This window comes from Neovison vison, chromosome 7 (assembly GCF_020171115.1).
Source record: "Neovison vison isolate M4711 chromosome 7, ASM_NN_V1, whole genome shotgun sequence".
In the NCBI taxonomy this organism is placed as follows: Eukaryota; Metazoa; Chordata; class Mammalia; order Carnivora; family Mustelidae; genus Neogale; species Neogale vison.
The window spans coordinates 150,749,584-150,773,906 of NC_058097.1; the positions used below are offsets into that span (position 1 = coordinate 150,749,584).

The 24,323-nt window shown below is 49.4% G+C and overlaps 1 protein-coding gene and 1 pseudogene across 1 annotated transcript in view; both read left to right on the forward strand.

Moving 5' to 3' along the window:
• CLPB (caseinolytic mitochondrial matrix peptidase chaperone subunit B) overlaps positions 1-23,975 on the forward strand; it is a 142,644-nt gene extending 118,669 nt beyond the window's left edge. The window contains exons 8-16 of the mRNA XM_044258605.1: positions 9,792-9,869; positions 11,078-11,133; positions 15,813-15,857; positions 16,233-16,394; positions 21,896-22,052; positions 22,630-22,703; positions 22,846-22,965; positions 23,180-23,284; positions 23,657-23,975. Coding sequence (XP_044114540.1) covers positions 9,792-9,869; positions 11,078-11,133; positions 15,813-15,857; positions 16,233-16,394; positions 21,896-22,052; positions 22,630-22,703; positions 22,846-22,965; positions 23,180-23,284; positions 23,657-23,905 — 1,046 coding nt within the window. The 3' untranslated portion in view covers positions 23,906-23,975. The remainder of the gene's footprint in view (positions 1-9,791; positions 9,870-11,077; positions 11,134-15,812; positions 15,858-16,232; positions 16,395-21,895; positions 22,053-22,629; positions 22,704-22,845; positions 22,966-23,179; positions 23,285-23,656) is intronic.
• Positions 18,607-19,074, forward strand: LOC122912619 (annotated as a pseudogene).
• Positions 23,976-24,323: the final 348 nt, after the last annotated feature.

The window sequence follows — 24,323 nt, forward strand, 5'->3', positions numbered from 1 at the left end:
CTTGATCTTAGGAAAAACACCCTGAACAAGTCTTAAGTGTCTTCTTCTTAACCCTAGAAGCTCTTATGTCCCACACTAGGAGCCAGATTGCTCTCTGGTATAACCCCTACTCTAATTGTCTTCCTGCCCATGCAGACCCCATTAGAAAGAATATAAAACTAGGGTGCTGCTCAAGGTGGTGGCCTCACCTCTAGTCTGTGACTCAGGTGCATGACTTTCTGAAGGTGACCTCACATGAGGCAAGGGCAGAGTAACCTGTGTCCAGCTTAAACAAGATATCCCCAAGGCATTGTTTCTCAAATAATGGTCTCAGCAACATCAGTATCCTCTGGGACCTTATTGGAATTACAGATCTCAGGTCTCCTCCAAACCTGTGGAATCAGAAACTGTGGGGTAGGGCCCAGCAGTCTGTGTTATAACAGGCCCTGCAGGTGATTGTGATGCTCAGCTCAAGTTTAAAAATCTCTGCCCTACAGTGTCTTGGTACCATTTGTGTTGCTTACCCCTTCTCTCCCAAGTTATTTGGTCCCACCAGATGCGGTCCGGTACTGCCAAAAACAGCACCTAATAGAGGCTCACTGATAAAAGAAGACATCAGGCTGTACTGTGGTGCTCCTCTGGGACATCCTGGAGCGGCATTTCAGCCCTAGGACACCAATTAGAGTAGTAATTGAAAAATGAAGGCAGCCACCCCTGCGACACAGCGAGCCCAGCCTGATCTCCATCCTCCTCAAACATCAGTGAGACTCATGCAGTGGTCATGAACCCTTCATCAGGGGCCTGACCTCAGCAGCAGATAAAAGGAGCCCACAGACTAGAGCTGCCTCACCAGCTAGAGGTCAGAAGGCTGTCTGCAGCCACACATAGGAGCTGAGGAAAGCTTTTCTGAACACACAGGTGCCAGTACACTACCCAAACCACACCAGGCTACCCTTTTGTGTCTGAATCCATCCACTCTTAGCTTCTACCTTGCAGGTGGCAACCCCCTACTTCTTTGCCAAGGCTGTGGCTAAGGTGGAGGGAGAAGAGACTCTGGGAGCCCTTGGGGGTTGAAGAGAGGAGTTGCTCATGGGAGAGAGATTACCTGGGCAGAGAGCTCAGAAAGCATCTCCTGTTGGAGTTTCCTGTCCACAGGGGCCAGCACTGCCACTGCTATCGTAGTGTCTTCCCTCTGCTGCTTACACGGTCCTTTACCAGCAGGCTGTGTCTGTGACCTCCTGCCTCTCCCTGGCTCCTCAAGCCCATAAGATGTAAAGCTCCCAGAAGTTGGAGGGAGCGGAGAGGAGGACGTTGAATGGAGAGCATTAGACCAAACTGGGTCCGATAGCAGCCCTGCCACTTATCAACCATGCAACTCGGGCTACTCACTCGTCCTGAGCGTCAGTTTCCTCAACTGTGAGCTGGGGAACCAAGTACACGACTGTCTCACAATACAGCACGTGCTCTTTCTCGTTTCTGTCCTCAGGATGTCTATCATCCAGGGTTGGGCATGTTCTTTAGATCAGGCCCACAGTTGTTTCCTTCACGCCAGGACTGATCCGTAGTCCCAGCCCCAGGCTGGCCTCTTCCTCTGATCCTACACTGACCTCTAAAGTACCACCCACCTTGTCTCTCCTTGTCGTTGGCCCAGAGCAGGAGTGAATGATCCAGCTGCCCACCTCAGAGGAGCTGTCAGAATGTCTGCCCTGAGAGCTTCCCTCTACTCAGAGCTCCATTTTGTTACCCCAGCTCTGCCTCATATCAGGAAGGCCCTATGCCTTGTCCTGTATTAGGTAGGTTGACCCTGCTCTCTCAGGGACCCTAGAAAAGACAAACAGGTATTGGGGCCTGAGCTGTGCGGTTGGCAGCTCTCCTCCATTTGTATGGTAGTAACTGTATGCCCACCAACTGAGAGGCCTGTGGCTGGTGATCACACTGATGGTGATCAGGTAATATTCCCGTACCAGGTGAAGCATGAGGTACTCTCTGGGTCAGAATCTGTGGTGGGCAAGCAGCAGCCAGTGGCCCAAGGTCTCCAGACTAAAGCAGGTGCAGGAGAGAGAGGCGGATCCACAGGGGTAGGCCGGGTCTCTATAGATCCTCTAGGCAGAATCAGCTATGTGCTAGGGACTGGCTGGGTGGAGTCTGGCACCCCAGGGGTACCACGAGGATGGGCAGCCAGAGAAGTGCCGCAGAATGAATTGATTTGATAAATGGCCATTTATTACCCACACGAATTGGCTGAAACCAATTTCGGTCACATCAACCCCTGGTAAGTGCTGGGATATTGATTTGTGCAAAGTAATACAGTGAATTTATCAGTGTGATCCCCAGCTGCAGGGCTTCTAGCAAGGCTGGCGCGCAGTTACCGCCTTACAAATGGAGGAGATAAAGTACCAACCCCTTAACTTAGGACCCCATGGCCTCTCTGGTCTTCTAGGGTCACTGGAGCCAAAGCAAGGCTAGCCTACATACCACAGGCCAGAGCCTTGGCACTGAAAGTGAGTCTCTCCTTTCAGAATCCAGAGTTACTCCTAGTCATGGGAAGGGGAGGATGCCTAGCCCATTGGGCCAACCTCCTGGGAGCTCAGAGCCTCTGTGCCCACCATTCTCCTCAGAAAAGCAACCAGCTGTCTCATTAGCACATGCAGGGCTAGACTCTACCCCCTTCTCTGACGGGCCCACCTCTCCTCTGTCTCATTAAAGGCATTGCCATTCACTGGTCTCCTGAATAAAAACTTAGACAATTCCTTAGCTTCTCCCTCTCCCTCACCCCTTATAGCCCATCATATATTAGGTCCTAGCATTCCGCTTCTTAAATGGGTCTCAAATTTGGCCTCTCCCCTCCTTTCCTAATACCACTGCCCTTGCTCGGGACCTCAGAATCTCCCATTTGAACCATGCAGTGGCCTCCTCCCTGGTCTCCCTACCTCCTTTCCTTCCCCTGTAATCATACCTCCTCCCCAACTGGAGTGAGCTTTGTAAAATAAGAAAATTGCCCCATTCAAAATCTTTGAGTGGCTCTTGGTGCCATGGCTCGTTATACAAGGCCCACCCCTGCTGCTGCCACCCCATCCCCCTTCCCTGAGCGAGTGTACACCCGGCCGCTACCACTGTGGACATGCTGCATTGATTTGCTTGTGTTTGACGCTGCCTGCTACCCTCTGCTTGGAATTCCATTTTTTCTGGTCCTTTCCCAACTGTACCCCTGCCCTGCCCATCTCCCACACTCTGGCTGGTTTTTACTTAACCTAACTCAGTCCAGGAGCAATAGATTGTAGACTCCTGAGAGCAGAGACCATGACCGAATCATTTTGTTTTTCCAGTTCCTGGCACAACACTCTGCTTGAAGTAGATGTGTAGTGCAGTTCGCTGAAGCAGTTTGGTTGGGCCTCTTGTCCATCTCTTTGCTCTGAGGAAAGAGGAGCAGCTGTAAGCCTGCCCTCTAGTAGCTCTCAAGCATACTAGGAACACGAGTGTATTGAAATAGTTAATAACAACTCGCACACTACTTGACGTTTGACCCTTGTGGATAGGCCTTTCCCCAGTCCTGCTCTGGGTTAGGCTGCCCACCTGGAAGCTTCCCTGATGCTCCCTCTAACCAGGGGCTTATCACCAACACCCATTGCACCTGCTCCCACTTGACTCTGAAGCCCATGAATTCCTTCAGGAAGCTCTGCCATCACAACTGATCTTCGTACCCAGCTCTGGCCTGAATTCAGAATCTCAGCATCAGCCATGTGGCACACAGTGGGCTATCTTGTGCTTTGCTTCCCTTTTTGACCATCTAAAACTGTAATTGCCCAAGCCCTGCACCTTTCTGGGCCACCCCCCTTAGAGTCCTATTTCTGAGCTGAGAAATAAGTCCAGGCCATTCCTGAGTCATGGTGTGGTTGTGATTAATTTCGAAAACTGCGTGCAGTCCCATTCCACCTCATTCCACTTCAGATGTTCTCGTTGTCCAGACCACCCTGGCGCTTCCCTGGCCTGTTGAGAAACTCAGGACCCAGGCCTTTTCCAGAAAGCCTTTCTTAGCCCTCCTCCAGGACACAGGGCCCATTCTTGGGGCTTTCTGTGGACACCTTTTATCACTGTACCTACCACAGGACATCTTTTTGAATGTCTCTCTCCAAAGGTCAGGAACTACCTTCTTTCAGCATTTCCCTGGGGTTAGGCACACAGGTCTGTAAAATATTGCTGAACTCAAGTGCATGAAGCCTGAGCCCATCTTGACATTCAGCCTCTCTTCGACAGATTCTCATCCCAGCCTCTTTCTGTAAGCGTGGAACTCTTCCTTCCAGTGATTCCTACGAAGTACACACACACACACACACCCCTGGGGTGGGGGTGTTCAGCAAAAGCTATTTGCATTTTTTATGTTAATCATGTTAACCACTCAGTAGCAATAGTAAGCCTTCAGAAACACTAATCCTTAGAGACTAAGAAGAGAACTCTTCTCTCATCCTCCCAACCTAAGGCCCCAGTCAGTACCCATTTTGCCAGCAAGCACTTCTTGAGCTATGCTCCCCGAACCTACAAGCTATAGACAGGAGATTGCTAAAGATGTTCAGGTGACTCAGCCACAAGAATTCCTCTGAAGGACTGGTTCCCCTGAGGTGCCACAAGTATGGTACAGACATGTTCCAGGTTAGGTTAAAAAACACCTCCCACACTAGATCACTAGAACTTTTTTTTTTTTTTTTTTTTTTTTAGATTTTATTTATTTGTCAGAGAGGGAAGGAGAGAGAGCGAGCACAGGCAGACAGAATGGCAGGCAGAGGGAGAAGCAGGCTCCCTGCTGAGCAAGGAGCCCGATGTGGAACTCAATCCCAGGACGCTGGGATCATGACCTGAGCCAAAGGCAGCTGCTTAACCAACTGAGCTACCCAGGCGTCCCAGATCACTAGAACTTTTCAAGAAGGAGGAGTTGGCCCTCGCAGATAGCCTCAGAACATGGAGCTGGATGGAGGTAGCGGCCTGGGATGGGAGAAGGAAGAGGCAGGTGTCTCCTCTTGCTTTGGATTTGCATATGGTGGGTCTTTCTGTCTGGAGTGTCCCATCATGCCCACACTGCCTGGCAGTACCCCCCCATCGTCCTGGCGAGGATGTCAGTCAGACACGAATGGCTCTTCCCACACCTCTCCCAGGGCTCCCATCCCATTTGGAAGCCACAGTTTGCACAGCAGCGCTCACTTAAATGGCACAGACCTTACATTAGCACAGCACCTGGCTCAGAAGAAGGCTCCCTGGAGAGGGGTTAAGAAGAGAGAGGAAGCCTTCTTCACCATGGGTCATAGTGACCACTGGAAGCATTAAGAGACTCAGATCCAGGCCTCCCTTTACTTCTCTGTAAAATGGAAATCGAAGTATTTGTTGTTTCCTCCTTGTGATCCCAGAAAAACCAACAATTAATTGATTCAGTCAGCGAGCATTATACCACCTCTGGGCTAGTCCCAAGGGTTCCTCAGGAAATGGAGCTCCTAGCACCTGCTGCCATAGATTACACACTATGGGCATGCCTGGGCACACCCTCCAGAACACAAAGGCACAGGTGGATGTAACCCCTTGCACTGCCCCTCACTGAGCCCTAGTCTTCTATGTAAAATGGAGCTAGTACCTACTGCTCAGGACTAGCACGAGGATGAAAGAGATATCTGTCCCATACCACTACAGCTGCCACTGCTACTGGGACTACTGTGGTTTGTACTTTTCTGATTATCCTGCTTATTCAGAGTGCCTTCATAACCCTGGACTCATTTCATCTACATGTGTGTGGCTTGGTGTGTGTCTGACTATTCCTATTTTAAAACTGAAGAAACCAAGGCTCTACAGGAATCCATATTTTATTCAAAGCCACTCAGCTGGAAAGTGGCAGAGCCAGGACTCTACACTTGATCCTGTAACTCCTACCCTGTCTACTGTAACACCCTGTAGGTGACATGGGCCAGAGAATAAAGACCCCAGGAGGTTTGGTTTTTGTTTTTGTTTTAAGATTTTATTCATTCAATTTGAGAGAGAGAGAACACAAGCCAGGGCGAGGGACAGACCCCCACTGAGCAGGGAATCCGACATGGGGCTCCATCCCAGGACCCTGAGATCAAGACCCAAGCCGAAGGCAGATGCTCAACCTACTGAGCAGATGCTCAACTCCCAGACCCCGGGAGTTAATGCATTAGAGGTGCGGTCATGGAGTTAATCAAGAAGTTCGCTGCCTGTGAGTTTGAAGGTGGTGCAGTAGTGGTAGGCACAGCCAGGAGAAGGCATTCTCCTAAGGGGAAGAACATAGAAAGGAGGCACTGGTGCTGGCCCAGTCTGTGGAGGGACAGCCAGGCCAGTGCAAGCTTGCAGAGATGGGACGGGCCAAGGAAGGGTCTGAGCTGCCTGCCCAGGGGACCCTGATACCATCTCAAACCCAGAGAGCTGTGGTCAGGAGACAGTTGGAGTACAGGGGCTCCTGAGGCCATGTATCAAAGGCTCAATGAGCCAGACTGGAAGGCTACAGAAAGACAAGTTTTCTGGCTGAGGCTCGGGTATGAGGAGGTGCTGTGGCCAGGAAGGCTGACTCCTTTCTTGAAACTCCTGAAGCATGAGTTCAGGCTCGAGAGTTAGCCAGAACTGTGGGTAAAGCCCAGGGCCTTCATTTATTTACCTATATAACCCTGAGCAGGTTATCTAACTTCTCTGCACATATTTCCTCATCTATCAGAAGGGAATCAAGGAACACATGGCTGGGGGCGCCTCGGTGGCTCAGTGGGTTAAGCTTCTGCCTTCGGCTCGGGTCGTGATCTCGGGGTCCTGGGATCGAGTCCCGCATCGGGCTCTCTGCTCAGCGGGGAGCCTGCTTCCCTCTCTCTCTCTCTCTCTCTCTCTCTCTCTCTGCCAGCCTCTCTGCTTACCTGTGATCTCTCTCTGTCAAATAAATAAATAAAATATTAAAAAAAAAAAAAAGGAACACATGGCTGGCTCAATCCGAAGAGCACACAGCATCGTGAGTTCAAGACCCACGTTGGGTGTTGAGATTACTAAAAAATAAACTTAATAAAAGGGGGGGATAAAATTCTCTGCCCTGCCTGCTTTGTAGATTCATAATGAGGCTCAAATGAAGTTATGTCTATGGAAGTTTTTGATAGACTGAAAAGTGCTAGCAGAAGAAGTTGTTGCATTTGCTGGTCCACGGTAAGAACATCAGCACCTATGGCCATGTCTCCAGGAGCCCTTCAGAGTCTCTGCCCCAGCCTGACAGAACCCTCAGGGCTCCCAGCCGTGGTCATCAGCCGCCCTGCCAGCCACACACCCTGGGGGCCCGCCTTCCTCAGCCTTTCCTAGCTGCTTCCATTTTTCATTCTGTCGGACTCCATCTGCTTGGTCGTTTTTCTCTTCAGATATTATTAGAAATATCCAGAGTTGTAATTGTTTAATGGTTGGCATTTCGCCTGTTTCACAGGGGGCCAGATCAAACCCACCCCAGACTCGTGCCCCGGGTCTGGCAGAATTGGCCAGGGACAGCTGTGCAGTGGAGTCTGCCTGGCATTATAAAGGGCTCTCTCCCAGGTGCATTATTAGAAAAGAAGGGGGAAAGATGGCCGCAGGCATAATCCAATTCCTCCTTCTCCATGGTGTTTTTGAACTGCATAGCCCAGCAGTGTGTAGCTCACAGTAGCTGGGAAGCTTTTCTGAAAGAGAGATCAGGATCAGAACCTCAGGTACCTGACACCTGGGGAAATACACTTCCCCCAGGCCACCTGTCTGGGTGATGCCTGGCCACTTCTGCCTCCCCCAGATACCCTATGAAGCCTGAACCCAGTTCATGCTCAGCTTCTTTCCAACCTACATTCTCAGTTCACCCAACTTTTGGAAGAATATGACTCCTTTCAGATGTCCCTCTCTCACCCCTGCCCCAATACACACCTACACATTGTGTCCACAGAAGTCTAGCCTTTGCCATTTATATCTCTGCCTTCCCAAAAACGCCATGCACAGGTTCTTGTTTCTCTCAGGGGCACTGGGGACCCCTATCTCAGCCAGGGTTGGAGTACCCCTCATCATCCCCAGCCTTCAGGTACCTGTGAAGCTGGTGGGTTCCTCTGAGAGCCAAGCCTTCCATAGGACTGGGTCAGCCAGTGTAGAGATGGTGTGGAACTTTGCCCAAGGGAGAGGATGGACTTGAGTGTTTTCTTAAGCCCCTCTCGGGATTCTCAGGGGATGTCTCCCAAGAGGTTGCACTTCCATCTGTTTCTGCTGAGGCCAGAACTGGAAAGATCTTCAGGTAGCAGCATATGAGTTTGAGGTAAGAAAGGCCACAAAGGCAGGTATTTGAGACCATAATCTGACCCCACCCACAAATACTCATGTTCATTCCTGTCTCCCCATTTGTGTCATGCTGGCCACTTTTGGCTTTCCAGATCCTTCCCAGCCTCCACAATCCCTCATCAGTCCCACTTCTTCCAAAAAGCCTTTCCTGACCTCCGCAGCTACTTCTCTGGAACCCAGCCATATAGATCATAGCACACAGTATAGCATTTATGATCTTTGTACCTTAGGACTGGCCAATACTTTCCCCCAAGACCATCAGCTCTTTCTCAGTTGACTTGTTTTCCAGGTCTTGTCTTCTGGCATATATCCCTTTGTTAATCTCCCCCTGACATTTGAGAACCAGACCAGCCTGACATTACACAGTGCTCTATCCCCTTCCTGCCTCTGACTGCCATGTTCCCATTCATGTTTAAAGCAACCCTATATGAGCAAAAAGAAGAAATGTTTAGAGAGAGAAGAGACTCTACTCTCAACTAGTAACCTACTAGTTGTATGACTGGGGCAAGTCTCTTTATCTCTTGCCTCAGTTTCCTGTTTAGTAGAATAGAATTGAAAATAAGACTTTTGCTCTCAGGGTGTTTGTGTGGGTCTCAGGTAATAAAAACTGTTGACAGTTTTTCCAGTTGTGTGCAGCAGATAGCATGTTCAATAAATGGCTTTTCTTCTAGTGGTTCTGCCTCATTCCTCCCCCTGCTTTTCCACTTGAGTGATGCCTCGGAGCCCGATTCTCCCACTCTGTCGTTAGACACTTAATTTCCTCACCTTGAATGCACAGCCCTTGGTTATATACTTCCTCCTGAAGAGGAGCGGTCAGGTCTATCTCGAGCAGAGCTGAACTCTTTAGGGAACCTAGTACATGTCTGTCTCACTCCCCAGCCACTGCTCCTCACTGGAGGCCATGATTAATGGCAGTGCTAACCGAGTGGCTCACCTGTCTGTGTCCTGAGCTCTACACTACCCTTGACTGGATTCCAGAAAGAACATTTGGCTATATTCTTAAACAGCAGACTAGATCTTGGTTTCCCCAAATGGGGAAGAGTCCAGAGCTCACACCCCGGATCCCTCAGGGCCTGCCATGGGCTTCTGTCTCTTCCATTTGCATAGGAGGCAGGCTCAGTCTCTCACCAGTGGTGAGTAGACGGGTAACCAGCCATCTAAGAGCTAAAGTTCCTCTCGAATTCTCCTTCACCAGCCCCCTACCCCTCCATTCACCGTCCACCCGCCTTTCAGTTTCCCTGGCAACGCTGAGTGCTCATCCTGGAAAACTTTATCCGAAATCTGCTCTGGGCAGCTTTCCAAATCCATGCTAACCTGATTAGGTGTCTCTAGGGGCCTTGCCAGCTAATCAGATTAGGCAGCACTAATGGTAGTGAGGACTTTGAGTGGGCGCAGAGCAGTAAAACATATTGTATACTTAGTGATAATTATCCTGCCTTTTGTGTCATTGATTTATCTGCCTCTCTCCCTCCCCCCCCCAAATCTTGTGTGTTTGGCCCTAGCAATCCGGAGGAAGGAGAATGGCTGGTACGACGAAGAACACCCTCTGGTCTTCCTCTTTTTGGGATCATCTGGAATAGGTAACTGAGAGCAGATTGGAAAGTGGGGGAGGAAAGCTGGGGGAACCCTAGCTGCTATGGGCCAGAGTCACACAGTCCACTTCTGTACAACTCCAGCTCTGAAAACACCACCTCCAAATTACAGAGTCAGCAAGAGGATCATCTGTCACATTAGGTTAGGAACAGCTGGAATTATGTCCCTCTCACTCGAAGCTGTGGTGTAGGGCCTAAGTCACCTGGCCCTTTGGGGTCTGATAGCCCTGGTCCTGCCACTCTGCATCCCCAACACTGCCCTTTGGGAACAGTTAAACCACCTCCACTGCCCAGCACACCAACCTTATTTAGTACAGCTTGGGGCATGACCTTCTAGGAAGCTAAAGAAAACCCTTGATGTGGCCAACACAGTGTGGGGTGCATCGCAAAATTGGTTTTAGTCAAATGGGTTGGGTATTTTTCTGGCCAGTTGGGCTGGATTATCTGAGGTATTCTCACATCTTCACTCTCCACCCTCACAGAGCACCCCCCACCTGTACCACCTCCTCCCATCATTGTCCTGATGGCAAGTTTTCATGCATTTGTTGTCTCTTCTTTCCCTCTTAGCATCTTCAAGGACCTAGCACTCCCCCACCTCACCATGATACTGTAGAACTTGATTTCCTTTGCTAGGCAGTGAGTTCTGAAGATTTGGCCATCATACCAAAAGGCCCTTTAGAGCCACCACTTGGTATTGTCATTTCTTCTTTATGTTACAAAGAAAGACTATGAGGCCAAGAAGAAGTAGTCTTTATCCTCCCCACCCTTCACTGTCCCCCAGCCTCAGTTCAGCCTTCGGCTCTGGGGCCTGGCTGAATGGCAAGACTGTGAGTGTCTAAAGAGATTTAGTACAGTGACCAGGAATCAGAATGCTCCTGTCAGAGGCAAGGTTTGCACTGGGCTTCAAAGGACATATTGGCTCTAGATTATAAAAGTCCACCCCCCATTCTTAGGATGCTGCTGTAGAAAAAAAGTCTCAATCTCTATCCACAGAAAAATCAAAATGCAGTGTATACTTTGATTCTGATTCCAACTCCACCTTTAATTCTCCCTCCAGTGACTGGGAGAGTCACCAACCCTCCATGAGCCCATCCGTAAAACATTATTTCCAATGTCCATCCATTTCTAATATTCTTTCATTCCAAAAGACAAGTCATTTAGTCCTAACCCAACACCTCTCCCTTCCTTCTTATTAGGAAAGACAGAGCTGGCCAAGCAGACAGCCAAATACATGCACAAAGATGCCAAAAAGGTAAGGGCTGGGATGTTGGCCTGATGTGCAGGCCATGGAGACCTCACCACTACTGCTAGCCCCCAAAATTCTAAGCTCCCTGAATCTGGCAATAGTGAATCAAAAAGATAGACCCTGGCCCAGAAAGCAGGCCTCAGTCTGACCCCAACTTGGCCACCGGTTGTTCCAGGAATTTGGGCAAGTTATCCAACCTCCTTGTATCTCAGTTTATTCATCTGTGAAACAGTAAAAATAATCTTTGCCTTACCTGACTGCTAGGACATTTAGGAGAACCCAATGAGATTCATCAATGCATTTTCAGGCAACTGCTCTGGCCAGGTATTGTATAGATCCTGATAACTCAGCATTTAGGACATACTCCCTGCCCTGAGGAACTTGGGCTAGAGAGGGAAACAGGTTTAGAAAGATATTATTACTATCTAGTACATCAAGGCCATGCTAGAGAGAGTCTTGGGGCCTATAGAAGAAAACAAGTTGGAATGAGAAGATAACCATATTGCTTCTCTCCATTGTATATGAACTTTTAAACATTTCTTTGGCCCTAAGCTGTGGGGTGGTCATAGACCCTTTTCCCCATGACTTCAGAGCCTTTGGACCTCGCTGAAAGAGAAGACTGTCCCTATATTTATTCAGACTTGGGCCCTCAAGGCCTTCTTAGTTTGACTTTCTAGGCTGAATGGAAACGTTTTCCTGCAGAGAGAGATGTCAGAGCCATCCTTGGAGATTGCAGAAACATTTCAACTAAAGCCAGACATTCTTCCACCAGCCTTCCGGTGTGGAGGCTAAGGTACCCCTGCTTACCACCTGAGGTTGCCTGTGACCCCAGATGCCCTTGCGTAATTTCTGTGGAAGGCCTCCCCAGCTGAGGCATTGAGAAATTACTCAGGCCGCTGTCAGCCAAAATTGCACTAACAGCAGAGTCCTAGCCACCTTCCGTCCTGCTTCCGGCCTCACTGCCCCTTTGCCTCCTCCCTGAGGGCCTGGCAGCCATGGCAACATCCCCGGCCCCTTCTGCCTAATAACTGGCTAAAGGCTCCGAAGCCTCCCTGGCTCTGCCCGTAGCTGTGCTCTGCCTCAACCAAGCCCAGAGCAGACCTTCCTGACAGGCAGTAAGCAAGAACAGCATATTAGCATGCTGCAACTGAAATAGCATTTTTAAGACAATTCATCAGGTTGGCAGCGATTGAAACAATTAGCACTCTGGAAAGAGCCATAAACTAGCAAGACTATTAGGGAAGATACAGTTACGGGCAGGAACCACCTGATTAGGGATGAAGAATTCTGAGTGGTTTAATTTTAATACTGTCAGAAAGGTTAATATTTAATTACAAATTATAATCTCCTTATCCAAGCTGTCTTAATATGTCTTCATACACAGTGGAAGAAGAAGGGAAGCATCGGCTGACTTGCTGGTGTAGAAAGGAGATGGGCTTGCTAAGAGACTGATGATGCAGGTTGTTTTCAGTCAGCGCATCTGAACGAGGGGCCGACTGACACCAGGGCAGGGGCTCCTGAAAGCATGGGGATGGTGTCCTACAGTATACCATCACCCCTCAGAGGCGGTGGGCTGGGCACTCAAGGAGTGTCCCTGGTGCCGCCCATGCCTCAGCACAGGCTCCAGTTCTTCTTTCTACTGGCCTTAGGCAGGTTGCTTGACCCCTCCCCAAAGCGAGATACTGAGTCACAGTGAGCTCAGGCTCTAGCACACTAATCAGTGCCTGAGCCCTGATCTCATGTTTATTCATCACCTCATATTTTCCACGGTACCACCCCCATCGACCTCTTGTTCAACCCCATGAGGAAGATAACATAGATGCTGAATTAGAGCCACTTTTCAGATGGGAACGCCCAGACCCTATAGCATGTAGGGGCCCGTCCAGGGTCAGTTGCAAGGGGAAGAGATAAAATCAGAATCCAAGTCTCTCAACTCTCCTTTCAGTGCCATTGTTCCTAGCTGTAGTAGGCAGCTAGATTGTAAACTTGTCAGTCTTGTGTCAAATAGGGAGATGTGGGGCATGAGAAACCCAGTACAACCGTCTGTGTATTTAATATTTAAATCCTAGGTGGTGCCTCTATAAAACCCTCTTGTACCAACTCCATTCAGAGTCTGTGTTTAGCATAGGCATTTTCTGGCCATGTAACAGGCAGGCCTGAAACCTGCCTTCAAAACCTGAGAGTCCTGGACTGTACCTGATGCCAGCAGGACCCAAGGAAAGGCCATGTCACAGGAGCTGGAGAGGACCTGGGCAGTAGGGCCGGCTCAGTGACATGTACACTAGCTGGACACTTGACTTGGTTTTAAGTTCTGGCTTTCTGATCCTTAGAGGCCTCATTTGTAAAAAGTTACGAATGCGTCTAGACCTGGCTGCCTCACAAGGTCTTGTTTGGACATTTGACATTTGTATAATTTCTTTTTCAGATCTTTGGCTTATTTTTTTCTCTCATTAACTTCTGCTCTTTGTCCCAAATTTGAGCACGTTAGCTTCCATTATTAGGGTTAAAAATCCTTGCAAAAGCACCCTAGTGCTTAGGGGCTCTGTGGTCTTCTGAAGTAGGATAGTAGTGCCCAAAAGATGGCAGTTAGCATGGCACTGTGACAAGGGTCTGAGTCCTCTGCCTGGCTTCAAATACCAACTCTCAACTGTTCCGGAGTTGGCTGGGATCTGTGTTCCCATCTTTTTTCTCATCTGTAAAATGGGTTCAGTTATGGCGCCTATCTCATTGGATTATTATGAAGGTTAAATGAGACCATGTAAACAGCTAAACACCATTAGCACATAGTAAGTGATTGGTACATATTGGATATTACTATCATAATTGTTGCCTCACTTATAGATAACCCTAAGCTAAGACCATGTGAAACCAAAAATATTTCAGGCAAGCAAATCAAGCCCGGAAACTTGTTCGGAGTTACTCAGCAAATCAGTAGAAGTAGGACAAGAACCCATAACACTTGACCTAAGTGATCATTAGAGTGTTTACTTCTGGTATCCTGGGACATTTGACATCCGGGCACAAAGCTCAGAACTTAGAAATGAAGACTGCCAAGCGCTGATTGACAGAGCAGGAGATATGAGGCAGTAGAGTTTAGTGGCTAAGAGCACAGACTTGGAGCTAAATTGTCATACCTGATTGACCTTGGGCATGTTACTTTAATCTGTGACTCCGTTTTCTCATCTGGAGGGTAGAAATGATAATAATACTTGGCTCATAGACTTGTACATGTTCTGAGCCCTGAGTTTGTTTAGAACATTGCCAGGCACTTAAGAAGCATCCAGAACTGTCAACTGTTACCATTAGGAACCCATCTCATGGCTTTCAGTGCATTGTTCCCTCTGGGAAGCACTTGAGCTTCCTCATGTCCATCCTCCCATTCTTCCACAAGCCTTGGCTGAGCTACCTAAGACCCTCTGGAAATGCTTGCTGGCTGATGTCCCATGTTCTCTGAGAGCAGTGATCACCTCCATGTAGCCAATAGTTCTCCAAACCCTTATCTATCTCTTGGATTAGGTGCTCTCAGGCCCTTGGTGAGGGAGGGAGAGGAAACAGGATCCTGTGTTCCACAGAAAGGAACTGCAGCTCCAAAAGAAGAGGCAGCATGCCCAGTGCCACAGAGACAGTGGCCTACCTAGGACTGGAAGCCATGTCCCTGCCAGAGCACTTCTGCTGCCCTGTACTGCGGGTACAGAGTGACAGGATGCGAGAAAAACTACAGTTCTGATCAGCAGCATGTGGCCTAGATACAGACGTAGATAGCTACCTCCCTCTAGGGTCTTGGTGCCCTGTCATCCCCAGCTGTTGGACGAAGTGTATTCAGTGAGTGCTCTTTCTGAGGTGGAAACGTGTGCCAGTGGGAAAGGAGCCTGGGGAACCGTGGTTCGGGTGGAGGGACAGGGCACGTGTAACTATAAGTCCCTAAATTCATCATGAAAAAGAGTGAACACTGCCTGCGTTAACTCGCGAACTTCCCACCACATACACATACACATACCCTTTCCCTGGGGCTAATCGTGGTTGAACCTCACCCCAGAGGGCCAGTTCCCAGCAGATCACTCCTAGGCCCAGTGGTGGAGAGGGATGGGCTACAAGCTACCTTATATATAGCTTTTAAGTGAAATGAAGAAATGTAAATAAATTAAAAGATTTCTTAGCACAAAAGAGAAGTAATATAAAACAAAGAGGCTTGTGCCCACAAAAGCTGCAAAGCTGAGGGCACCATGGAGCTGGCTGGGTGCTTGCTGACCCCTTCCTTCTCCACATGGCCCACACAGACTGTAGCTGACTCTACCCATGTCTGCCTGCCCCACTTGACGGCTTCTTCTCCAAGGACGGAGACCAAGACTTGTTCGCTGCTGTAGCTTCAGCACACACAGGATGCCCTTGGGAAATATGGGGTGGCTGATGTGGTAATAAGACCAGTAGAAGCCTAAAAAGAGACATTCTGAGCCAGAGTTAGAAAGGCCGGGACATGATTTAGGTTTATTAAGGTAGAGAATGAGGGAATCATGTGGGAGAGGAGTGGACAGAAAAGGAGGCAAGGAGCCAAAAAAATCGAATGGGTTAGAAGATCTTGCACTGGTGTGGTCTGAAAGCCTCGGGGATATTTGAGATGCTCTCCTCCTTAACCCTCTCCCTCTACCTTCCTGACTCCAAATGGACTCCTGCTTGTTTCCACACAGGGCTTCATCAGGCTGGACATGTCTGAGTTCCAAGAGCGGCATGAGGTAAGTGAGAGTCCTCGCTGAAGTATGGTATGGAGGGCCTGTGAATCAACATCACTCTGCGTGGGTATTTTGTTGGGACTTGTCATTTGGACCTGAGATAACTCCAGCAGCCTTGGGATTCATCCTTTGGGGGCATACATGTGCAAGAGGGTCACCGATCTGTTTTGCATAGGACTTGCTCTGAAAAAGAAACCTAGAGAAGATCTGTAGACTCTTCCATTGTGGCAGGATTCCTACCACCCCAGAAGAAAGTCCGACAGTCCTTATTGAGATAGGCAGTGTTAATAATGAATGAAGCCATTTTCCTGTGCATGTCCACATCAGAAACTGAAGGTATAGTAAGACCTTTCCAGTATGTTTCCTTCCTTCCTCCAGGTAGCCAAGTTTATCGGGTCCCCACCAGGCTACATTGGCCACGAGGAGGGCGGCCAGCTGACCAAGAAGCTGAAGCAGTGTCCCAATGCTGTGGTGCTCTTCGATGAGGTGGACAAGGCCCATCCAGACGTGCTCACCATCATGCTGCAGCTGTTTGACGAGGTGAAAGTCACTTTGGGCTGGGATGGAGTAGGGGTCACCTCAGGGCATGGGGACCTGTGAACAATAAGAATCAAGGACCCAGAGGCCTGTCTGACCCTTCCTTCATTTGCCACTTCCACATGTGTACATTCAGTCACCTAGCAGATGTGGCTTTGCCCCCTTTCTGGACCAGGGCCCATGCTGGGCACTTTAGGATAAACCAGCACTACCCAAGAATTGAAATTCTGTGGCTACTCAGGCTGCCTTCTAGAGAGACATAGAGTGGAACTGCCAGGACAGACCTGAATTTTTAGTTTCAACTCTACTCCATCTCTAAGCATCAGGGGCCTCATGTGACAAACAGGCTGAATCCAAGATAATCTCCAAGAACTTTCTGGCTCATGGAGCCCTTTTCTTGTCACAAGCCCTTTTCAGGCTTGTCACAAACTAGACAGCCTCCTACTGGTGGGGTGAGCTCTAAATGAGAAAAACTCTCTTCTCTTTCAGCACATTCTGTGTACTAGGCTAAAGATGTTATTGCTAACCGTCGTAACAGCAGGCAGAGTAGAAACTCTTTTTACAAAAGAAACTAAGGTTCAGAGAGGTTATAAATGTCTTGCCTATGACATGGAGCCACTGTGCAGAGGAACCATGTTTGGCCACAGATACGTTTGATTCTGGAGTCCCAGTTCTCCCTCTCTGTACCACTCCTTAACCTCAAGCAGAGAAGAGAGACTTACGAATATAGGAAGGGTTGACCTCCTTTAGGGGCCCTGTGGAACTGGGCATGAGGCTTCTCTTCTATATTAGCCAACACGTGTCCAGAGGGAGTCCAGCCTGCCTTTCCACTTAGCCCCCTATAGCCCGGGGACAACAGGAAGGTGTTTTGCTTCCCATGTTGCAAGTGTACTCAAAAGGCAGGAAGGGACTTCTGGACCAAATAGCACACCAGGTGCCAAGCCAGGAAGACCCAGATCCAGATATACTCACAGCTGCCCATCACCTTCCCAACCTGGCCCAGCATCCTTGTCTCTGCCCCAGTTTTACTGCTATCTTCCTAGCTCCCGAGGTCTACCCTGTCCCCTGACCAGCCGCTGAGGAATGAAGGCCAGTCCTTCCAAGGTTACATATTCAGTTACTCATACCTGTGCTCTGAGACCTCCCACCTCGTTCCATTCTCTTGATGGGATTCAAGTATACAGCTATGGACCAGGCCCAGTCCTGGTTTCTAGGAGCTCCCTGCATAGTAGATAGTTAGAAAGGAGACATAATAATAGTTGATATTTTTTACTTTATGTGCCAAACACTTTTCTAAAACATTTACTTATATCAATTCATCTAGTCCTCCCACCATCCCTATGAAGGTGGTTATTATTACTGCCTCTGTAATTACTGAAATAGAGTGAGAGAAGTGATTGGCCTATGGGCATACAGCTGGGAAGAGGGAGTCCAGTTGAGAGCCTGCAGCTTCAGTAATAACTACCATGCAGCCAGGGCCAGAAGAGAGAGGTAGATCTGCAGGGAAGCCTTCACGGGAAGGGAGGGCCCAGCTCAGAGAGCATGGGCACTGCAGCTTCTGACATCTCTGTAGAGTTACCTCTGATGGCCTTCTTGGCCCAGAAGAGGGGAGGCAGCTACTGACTGAGATACAATAAGTGCTGCCTCCAAGTTGTTACCACCTCCATATGTAAGCCCTGTACCCCTCCCCTGCTGTTTCTCCACTGACTACTTTCTGGGAGTTGATAATAATTCCTTCCTGTGGCCTCTGGCAGCCTACTACCATCTCTGAAGTTTATGCCCTTGGTTCCATTGACCAAAGCTGCCATTCAAGATTACTTAGATTTATGCTTATAGGCGTCTTGTGGACAGGGATCTTGTCTGTCTTACTCCAGCCACTCCCAGAGCCCACAGGGTCAAGGGAAATGCTCTGCTGAGTAACTTAATTCAATAGTAATTCAGCATACCTTCCAGGATAACTAAGGAGGTTCTAGGTGAACAGTGGAGAAGGGCTGACAGCGGACACCTATTAAGCAGAAGCACAGGGGCACAAGGCATCCTGGTCTGTCCAGGGAACTCTAGCTGCTCAGCACCACTAGACCGCAAAATGAAAGTGAGAGCAGAACAGTAGAGGTGAGTGGATAACGTTGGCAGGGACCAATTATGGTCCCAGGCGAAGGAATGTGGGTTTTAGATTGAAAGGAGCCTTTAAGGTAGTCCGCCCACTTCCCTTTCTGCCTCCACAGCCGCCATGGCGCCCGTGAAAAAGCTCGTGGCGAAGCGGGGGCAAAAAAAAGAAGCAAGTTCTGAAGTTTACCCTTGATTGCACCCACCCTGTGGAAGATAGAATCATGGATGCGGCCAATTTTGAGCAGTTCCTTCAGGAGAGAATCAAAGTGAATGGAAAAGCTGGAAATCTCGGTGGAGGGGTGGTAACCATTGAAAGGAGCAAAAGCAAGATCACTGTAACTTCCGAGGTGCCTTTTTCCAAAAGGTATTTGAAATATCTGACCAAAAAGTACTTGAAGAAGAATAACCTCCGTGACTGGCTGCGTGTGGCGGCCAACAGCAAGGAGAGCTACGAGCTACGCTACTTCCAGATCAACCAGGACGAGGAGGAGGACGAGGATTAGAAGTCCTGTGTCTGGGATATTTTGTATAATTTTTAAATAAAATCTAGGAATCACAAAAAAAAAAAAAAAAAGGAGCCTTTAAAAGCTTTAAGTAAGAACACATTCTCACTTTATAAAGATCCTATTGGTAACCGTGATAGAATGGACTGGAAAGAAGAAGGGGAGCAACGAGGAGGCTGGTGAAGCATCCAGGCTAGATGTGGGGATGCCTGCTCTGAACCAGAGAAGTGGGCTGGCCAGAACTCCCAGAAGGCCGACTGTGCAGGACTCAGGGATTGAATGTGAGGGGAGACAGAGGAGCCAGGGGTGGTCAACTACAGGACTCTGGCCTGGGTGGCTGGACAGCTGCTGCTGCCTTCAGCTGAGGCAGGGAACCCATGAGGACAAGCAGCAGATAGGCGAGGAAGATGAGGAGTTGAGGTTTGAAATTGCTAAAAATGAGTTACCTGAGGGACAACCAGGTGGAGGTGCCCAAGAGGCCGGTCATCAGTTGGAGAAGTCTAGAGCATAGGACAGATCTGGACTGGAAGCAGAGATTGAGGAATGTCAGCACAGGTAGAGTAAGAGAAGCCCCAGGAAAGGATGAACTCTCTCAGCTAGGGAGTTTTTGGTATGCATAGAAGAAGGGAGGGCTAATAACAGAGTCTGTGACCTATCAGGAAAGTCAGAGAGGAAGTGTGGTTCAGTGTAGGGTGGACGGGACACACAATACATGGCCTCTGCCTCGGTGTTCATGAAAGAGTTGGGAAGACTAACAGCAAAAAGCATTTCACCCCACCTTCATATGTGCTGTACTAGGATAAGTGGCAAGTGCTGGGAGTTGTAAGGACTCCTGCTCCAGTCTGGGGGCGTGAAGGAAGCCTCTCATTCCCACCCAGCTCAGTTCTCCCAAGTCTGGTCAGGAGCCCTGATGCTCTCAGCAAAACACCAAGTGGAACTAATGACCCCAGAGCCTGCCATGCAGGGCAGAAGTCTCAGGAAGACACTGCCCCTGCAGAGCCTGCTTCTGCTCCTCCCTCAAGGACAGAAACAGTGGGAAAACAACCCCTATAACCCTGGGGTAGCATTCACACCCAGTCTTTGCTGGGTTGGGACAGTGACAGCACCCTTTTTAGAGAGGACTCTTTGGCAGTCCTTATTGCCAAGGTCTCTGAGGAGGAGGAAGAGACACATACACTGTGAAAGTCACCCTTTGGGTCATCATACACTATGTCTGCTACCCTCACCCACCTGAGACCCATCCCCGTCCCAGTTTAAAAAAAAAAAAAGCAGGACTTTGATCTTGGGATGAAATTGCCACTGGTTACTGTTCTGGTCAGTATAGCAGTGTATGTACTCCGTCCTCAGGGAAGAGCTCTGCCAAGTGCCCTATGCATACATTTGGACACATCGCACAGACATACAAACACACACGCACACACACAAACCATGACCAGGTCCCTAGAACTAGAATTGCCCTTGGTGGATCTGTTGCTCTGTTACTCATGATCAGGGAAGCCAGTGGCAACAGCTCAAGAACATCCACTTGCATTCTCTCTCAAATTGAACAAATAAATCTAAGAAGCCTATGCCAAGGGCCAGTATAAAGCAAGGCTAAAAAGCAGTACCATGCCCAGCATGGATTAGGTACTGAGTTAATGCACATCCTTCCTTTTTTGCTTCTGAGGGCCAGGGCTGGTCTGCCATTGCTTTGGCTTTAGAAGCAAGGACTGAGCCTGTGTGAGGTCCATACCACCAGGGAAAGGGAAATGCTTGGAGGACTACCTACCACCTGAGGCCGGGGCAGGCAAGAGTCGACAGGTTGGGGTCAGTGACGTGTCCCCAGGGCCATGTTCTCTGGCCTGTCAGGTCCTGTGCTTGGTGGGAGAGTGCAGTGGGGTACAGAGAACACAAAGCATAGCACCTATGGTGCAAGAAGTGCCCCGCCGGTGTCCACTGTTATTCCCCCAGAGGTTCCACTCACCGAGGCCCTGACCGCTACTTGCGTCATAAATAACTGTAAAGTACTGTGGTACAGTGATACAGCATTATTTGCTGAGTCGGTGGGAGCTTCTTGCCCTTGAACTCTGTGGCCCCAGATAGCTATACTTCTGTCATTCTGTCTCTTCTCTTTCCTCAGTGCATCTGTCTCTAGTACAGATGGTTTCTTTCATCTGTGTCCTTTCTAGAAAGAGCTAAAGATTCCAAGGCCTCATCCCACATTGGTTAAAGGAGGAGCTTTATTTTCTGTCCCTCTCTGCCAGGCCAAAGGATGGCTTTAAGTTGCAGAGTTTATACCTGTTTCATTCATCTCATTCATTTTGATACAACAAATACCAACAAATAGGTAGTATATTACATGTCTGCTGTCTCATAACAGTTCAGAACATTTGCACAGCTTGGCTAACCAAGGATTTTTCACCAATATGACCATATTAGTCTTAACAATGGCCACACAAAATACCCTCCTCTGAGCTCCTACATGACCCCGTATACTACTTAACTCACTGGGCTTCCCCTTTATAATACTTAACTCACTGAATTGTCATTGCTGGTTTCTTGAGTGTCTTTTTTCTTTTTCTTTTTTTTTTTAACAAGAAACATGTCAAAGGTTCAGTGAGGCCCCAGTGCCTACCATAGAGCCTGGCCCAAATTGGGCCTCTAAAAAAGTGTATTGCATGGATGCATGTTTAATCGAGCTAACTTTTGGGGTGCCAAAGATGAATCAGGGGCCCTGATGGATGACAAAGAGAGCTTCAGTCTTGATTGGAGACAGTATCAGCAGGGGGAATGGTTGTAGCCCAGGACAGTGAGAACCAGCAGGAGTGAGCAGCTTGGGGTTCTGAAGAGACCTCCCGGAAGAGGTGCCCAGGCTTAGCACTTCCTGACTGTGCAGTCACTTTTCTTTCCCAGGGCCGGCTGACAGATGGAAAAGGGAAGACCATTGACTGTAAGGACGCCATCTTCATCATGACCTCCAATGTGGCCAGCGACGAGATCGCACAGCATGCACTGCAGCTCAGACAGGAAGCTTTGGAGATGAGCCGTAACCGTATCGCGGAAAACCTTGGTATGGCACACAGCCTGAGCCATCTGGGCAGGTGGGCTAGTGCCCAGACCACCAGCATATCTCCTAGGGGCAAGGATGAGATCAGCCAGGAGGCCACATCTGTCACCTTTCTATTTGCAAATGAACCTTCCAACCCTTCTTCCAAGTCAGAACTCAAGTCTTGGTCCTGACTCTTGTCCCCCTCCTTCCCTCCCTCACACAACTCCTACAGTAAGGAACCCCATGCTTTGTATTTGTAGCACATAGAACTGGATGGGGCCTCAGGAAGTGCCCAGTCCAATCCTCTCTTTCAAGTGGAGACCAGGCTAAGGCCTAAAGAGCCTGAGACCCTGACCAGGATCACACAGACCCATCAGGGGCAGGACCAGAGCTCTTTTTGTAAATGGGAGCAAGAGCTCCCTAAATCTGGGGAGTAGGCAGGTTTTTTTTTTTTCCCAATTTATTTATTTTCAGAAAAACAGTATTCATTATTTTTTCACCACACCCAGTGCTCCATGCAAGCTGTGCCCTCTATGATACCCACCACCTGGTACCCCAACCTCCCGGGAGTAGGCAGTTTATGATTCTTTTTCCACAGGGGATGTCCAGATTAATGACAAGATAACCATCTCAAAGAACTTCAAGGAGAATGTGATACGCCCTATCCTGAAAGTAAGAGGTCTTTGTCCTTCCTGCTAGAGTCTCCAGTGGGAAGATCCCCTTAGCCGTCCTTAGTCTTCCCCACCAGGGTCCAGTAATTCCCTTTACCCCTTCTGGGTCACAGAGCTCACCTACCCCTAACCTGGCCCTGCAGGCTCACTTTCGGAGGGATGAGTTTCTGGGAAGAATCAACGAGATTGTCTACTTCCTCCCCTTCTGCCACTCGGAGCTCATCCAACTTGTCAACAAGGAACTGAACTTCTGGGCCAAGAGAGTAAGAGCAGGAACTGCCCATGGGTGGGGTTGGGTCATCTGCCCTTCGGAAATCAGGGAACACTGGGTTGGAAGCGACCCCCCTAGAGGCATGGAGCACACTGGTGTGGGCCAGTGGCCCTGGGGGATACAGTCACTCACAGTCCCAGGCCTCAGGCCGGAGTGGTGAGAGATGGAAAGCACTGGGCCACATGCTCTTATCTGACCTATCTCAGGCCAAGCAAAGGCACAACATCACGCTGCTCTGGGACCGTGAGGTGGCAGATGTGTTGGTTGACGGCTACAATGTGCACTATGGTGCCCGCTCCATCAAGCATGAGGTAAGCGCAGGAGCCTGAGAGAAGTAAGGCACCTCCATACCTCCCACCCTGGGTTCTCAGCCTGGAATAGCCCCATACCCAGAGCAGATGCCCCTTCAAAACCCAAACCAGAAGATGATCAAGTAAAACCCCGGTCCTGGAGGATAAGCCATATGAACTCCAGCCAGGAATGAGGAACAAGTTGGGAACTTCCCAAACTGGCCTTGTTGAGTTCTTAGCCCAGTCCTGCAAGCTGTGTGTTGTTAGTCCCACTTTGCAGAGGAGGAAGCTGAAGCTCAGGTTTCTGACTTGCCCTAGTAGTAGTAAGTGAAAGAGCCTGGATTACAGGCCACAGGCATTAGCAGTGCTGACCTCTTTGCCCATCACCTACAGGTCGAACGCCGTGTGGTGAACCAGCTGGCAGCTGCCTATGAGCAGGACCTGCTGCCGGGGGGCTGCACTCTGCGCATCACTGTGGAGGACTCAGACAAACAGCTGCTCAAGAGCCCCGAGCTGCCCTCCTCCCAGGCTGAGAAGCGCCCACCCAAGCTGCGGCTAGAGATCATTGACAAGGACAGCAAGACCCGCAAACTGGACATTCGGGCACCACTACACCCTGAGAAGGTGTGCCACAACCTCTAGCTTCTACCTACCTGCCTTTACATGCCCTCAACATCCAATAAAGGCCCCTCGGCTGTGGCATGGCAACTGACCTATCTTCCCCTCCTCTCCACCCAGCCTGATGCCTGTTTATCCTCAGTAGACCCCTCCTCAACCTCCAAGTCAAAGATAGGGATTTTGCCCTCCCTTGGATCCTTTGTTATGGGCCCAAAAACTTGCTAACAGTTCTCCAAGAGAGGAGCTGCCTTCCCACCCCCTTCAAGGCAGGGAGGAGGAGGAGGCCCCTTATCTTTATCCTTCAGCATGATCCCCATGGCCTATAGTCTCTGGAACTTTATCATGATCACAGAAAGCTCAGAAGTTTGGCAGCTAGGAACAGATCTGCCTGGGCAAAGACAGGTACCAGGCTGTGACCTGCCACCTTCTGCTGGCCTTCATG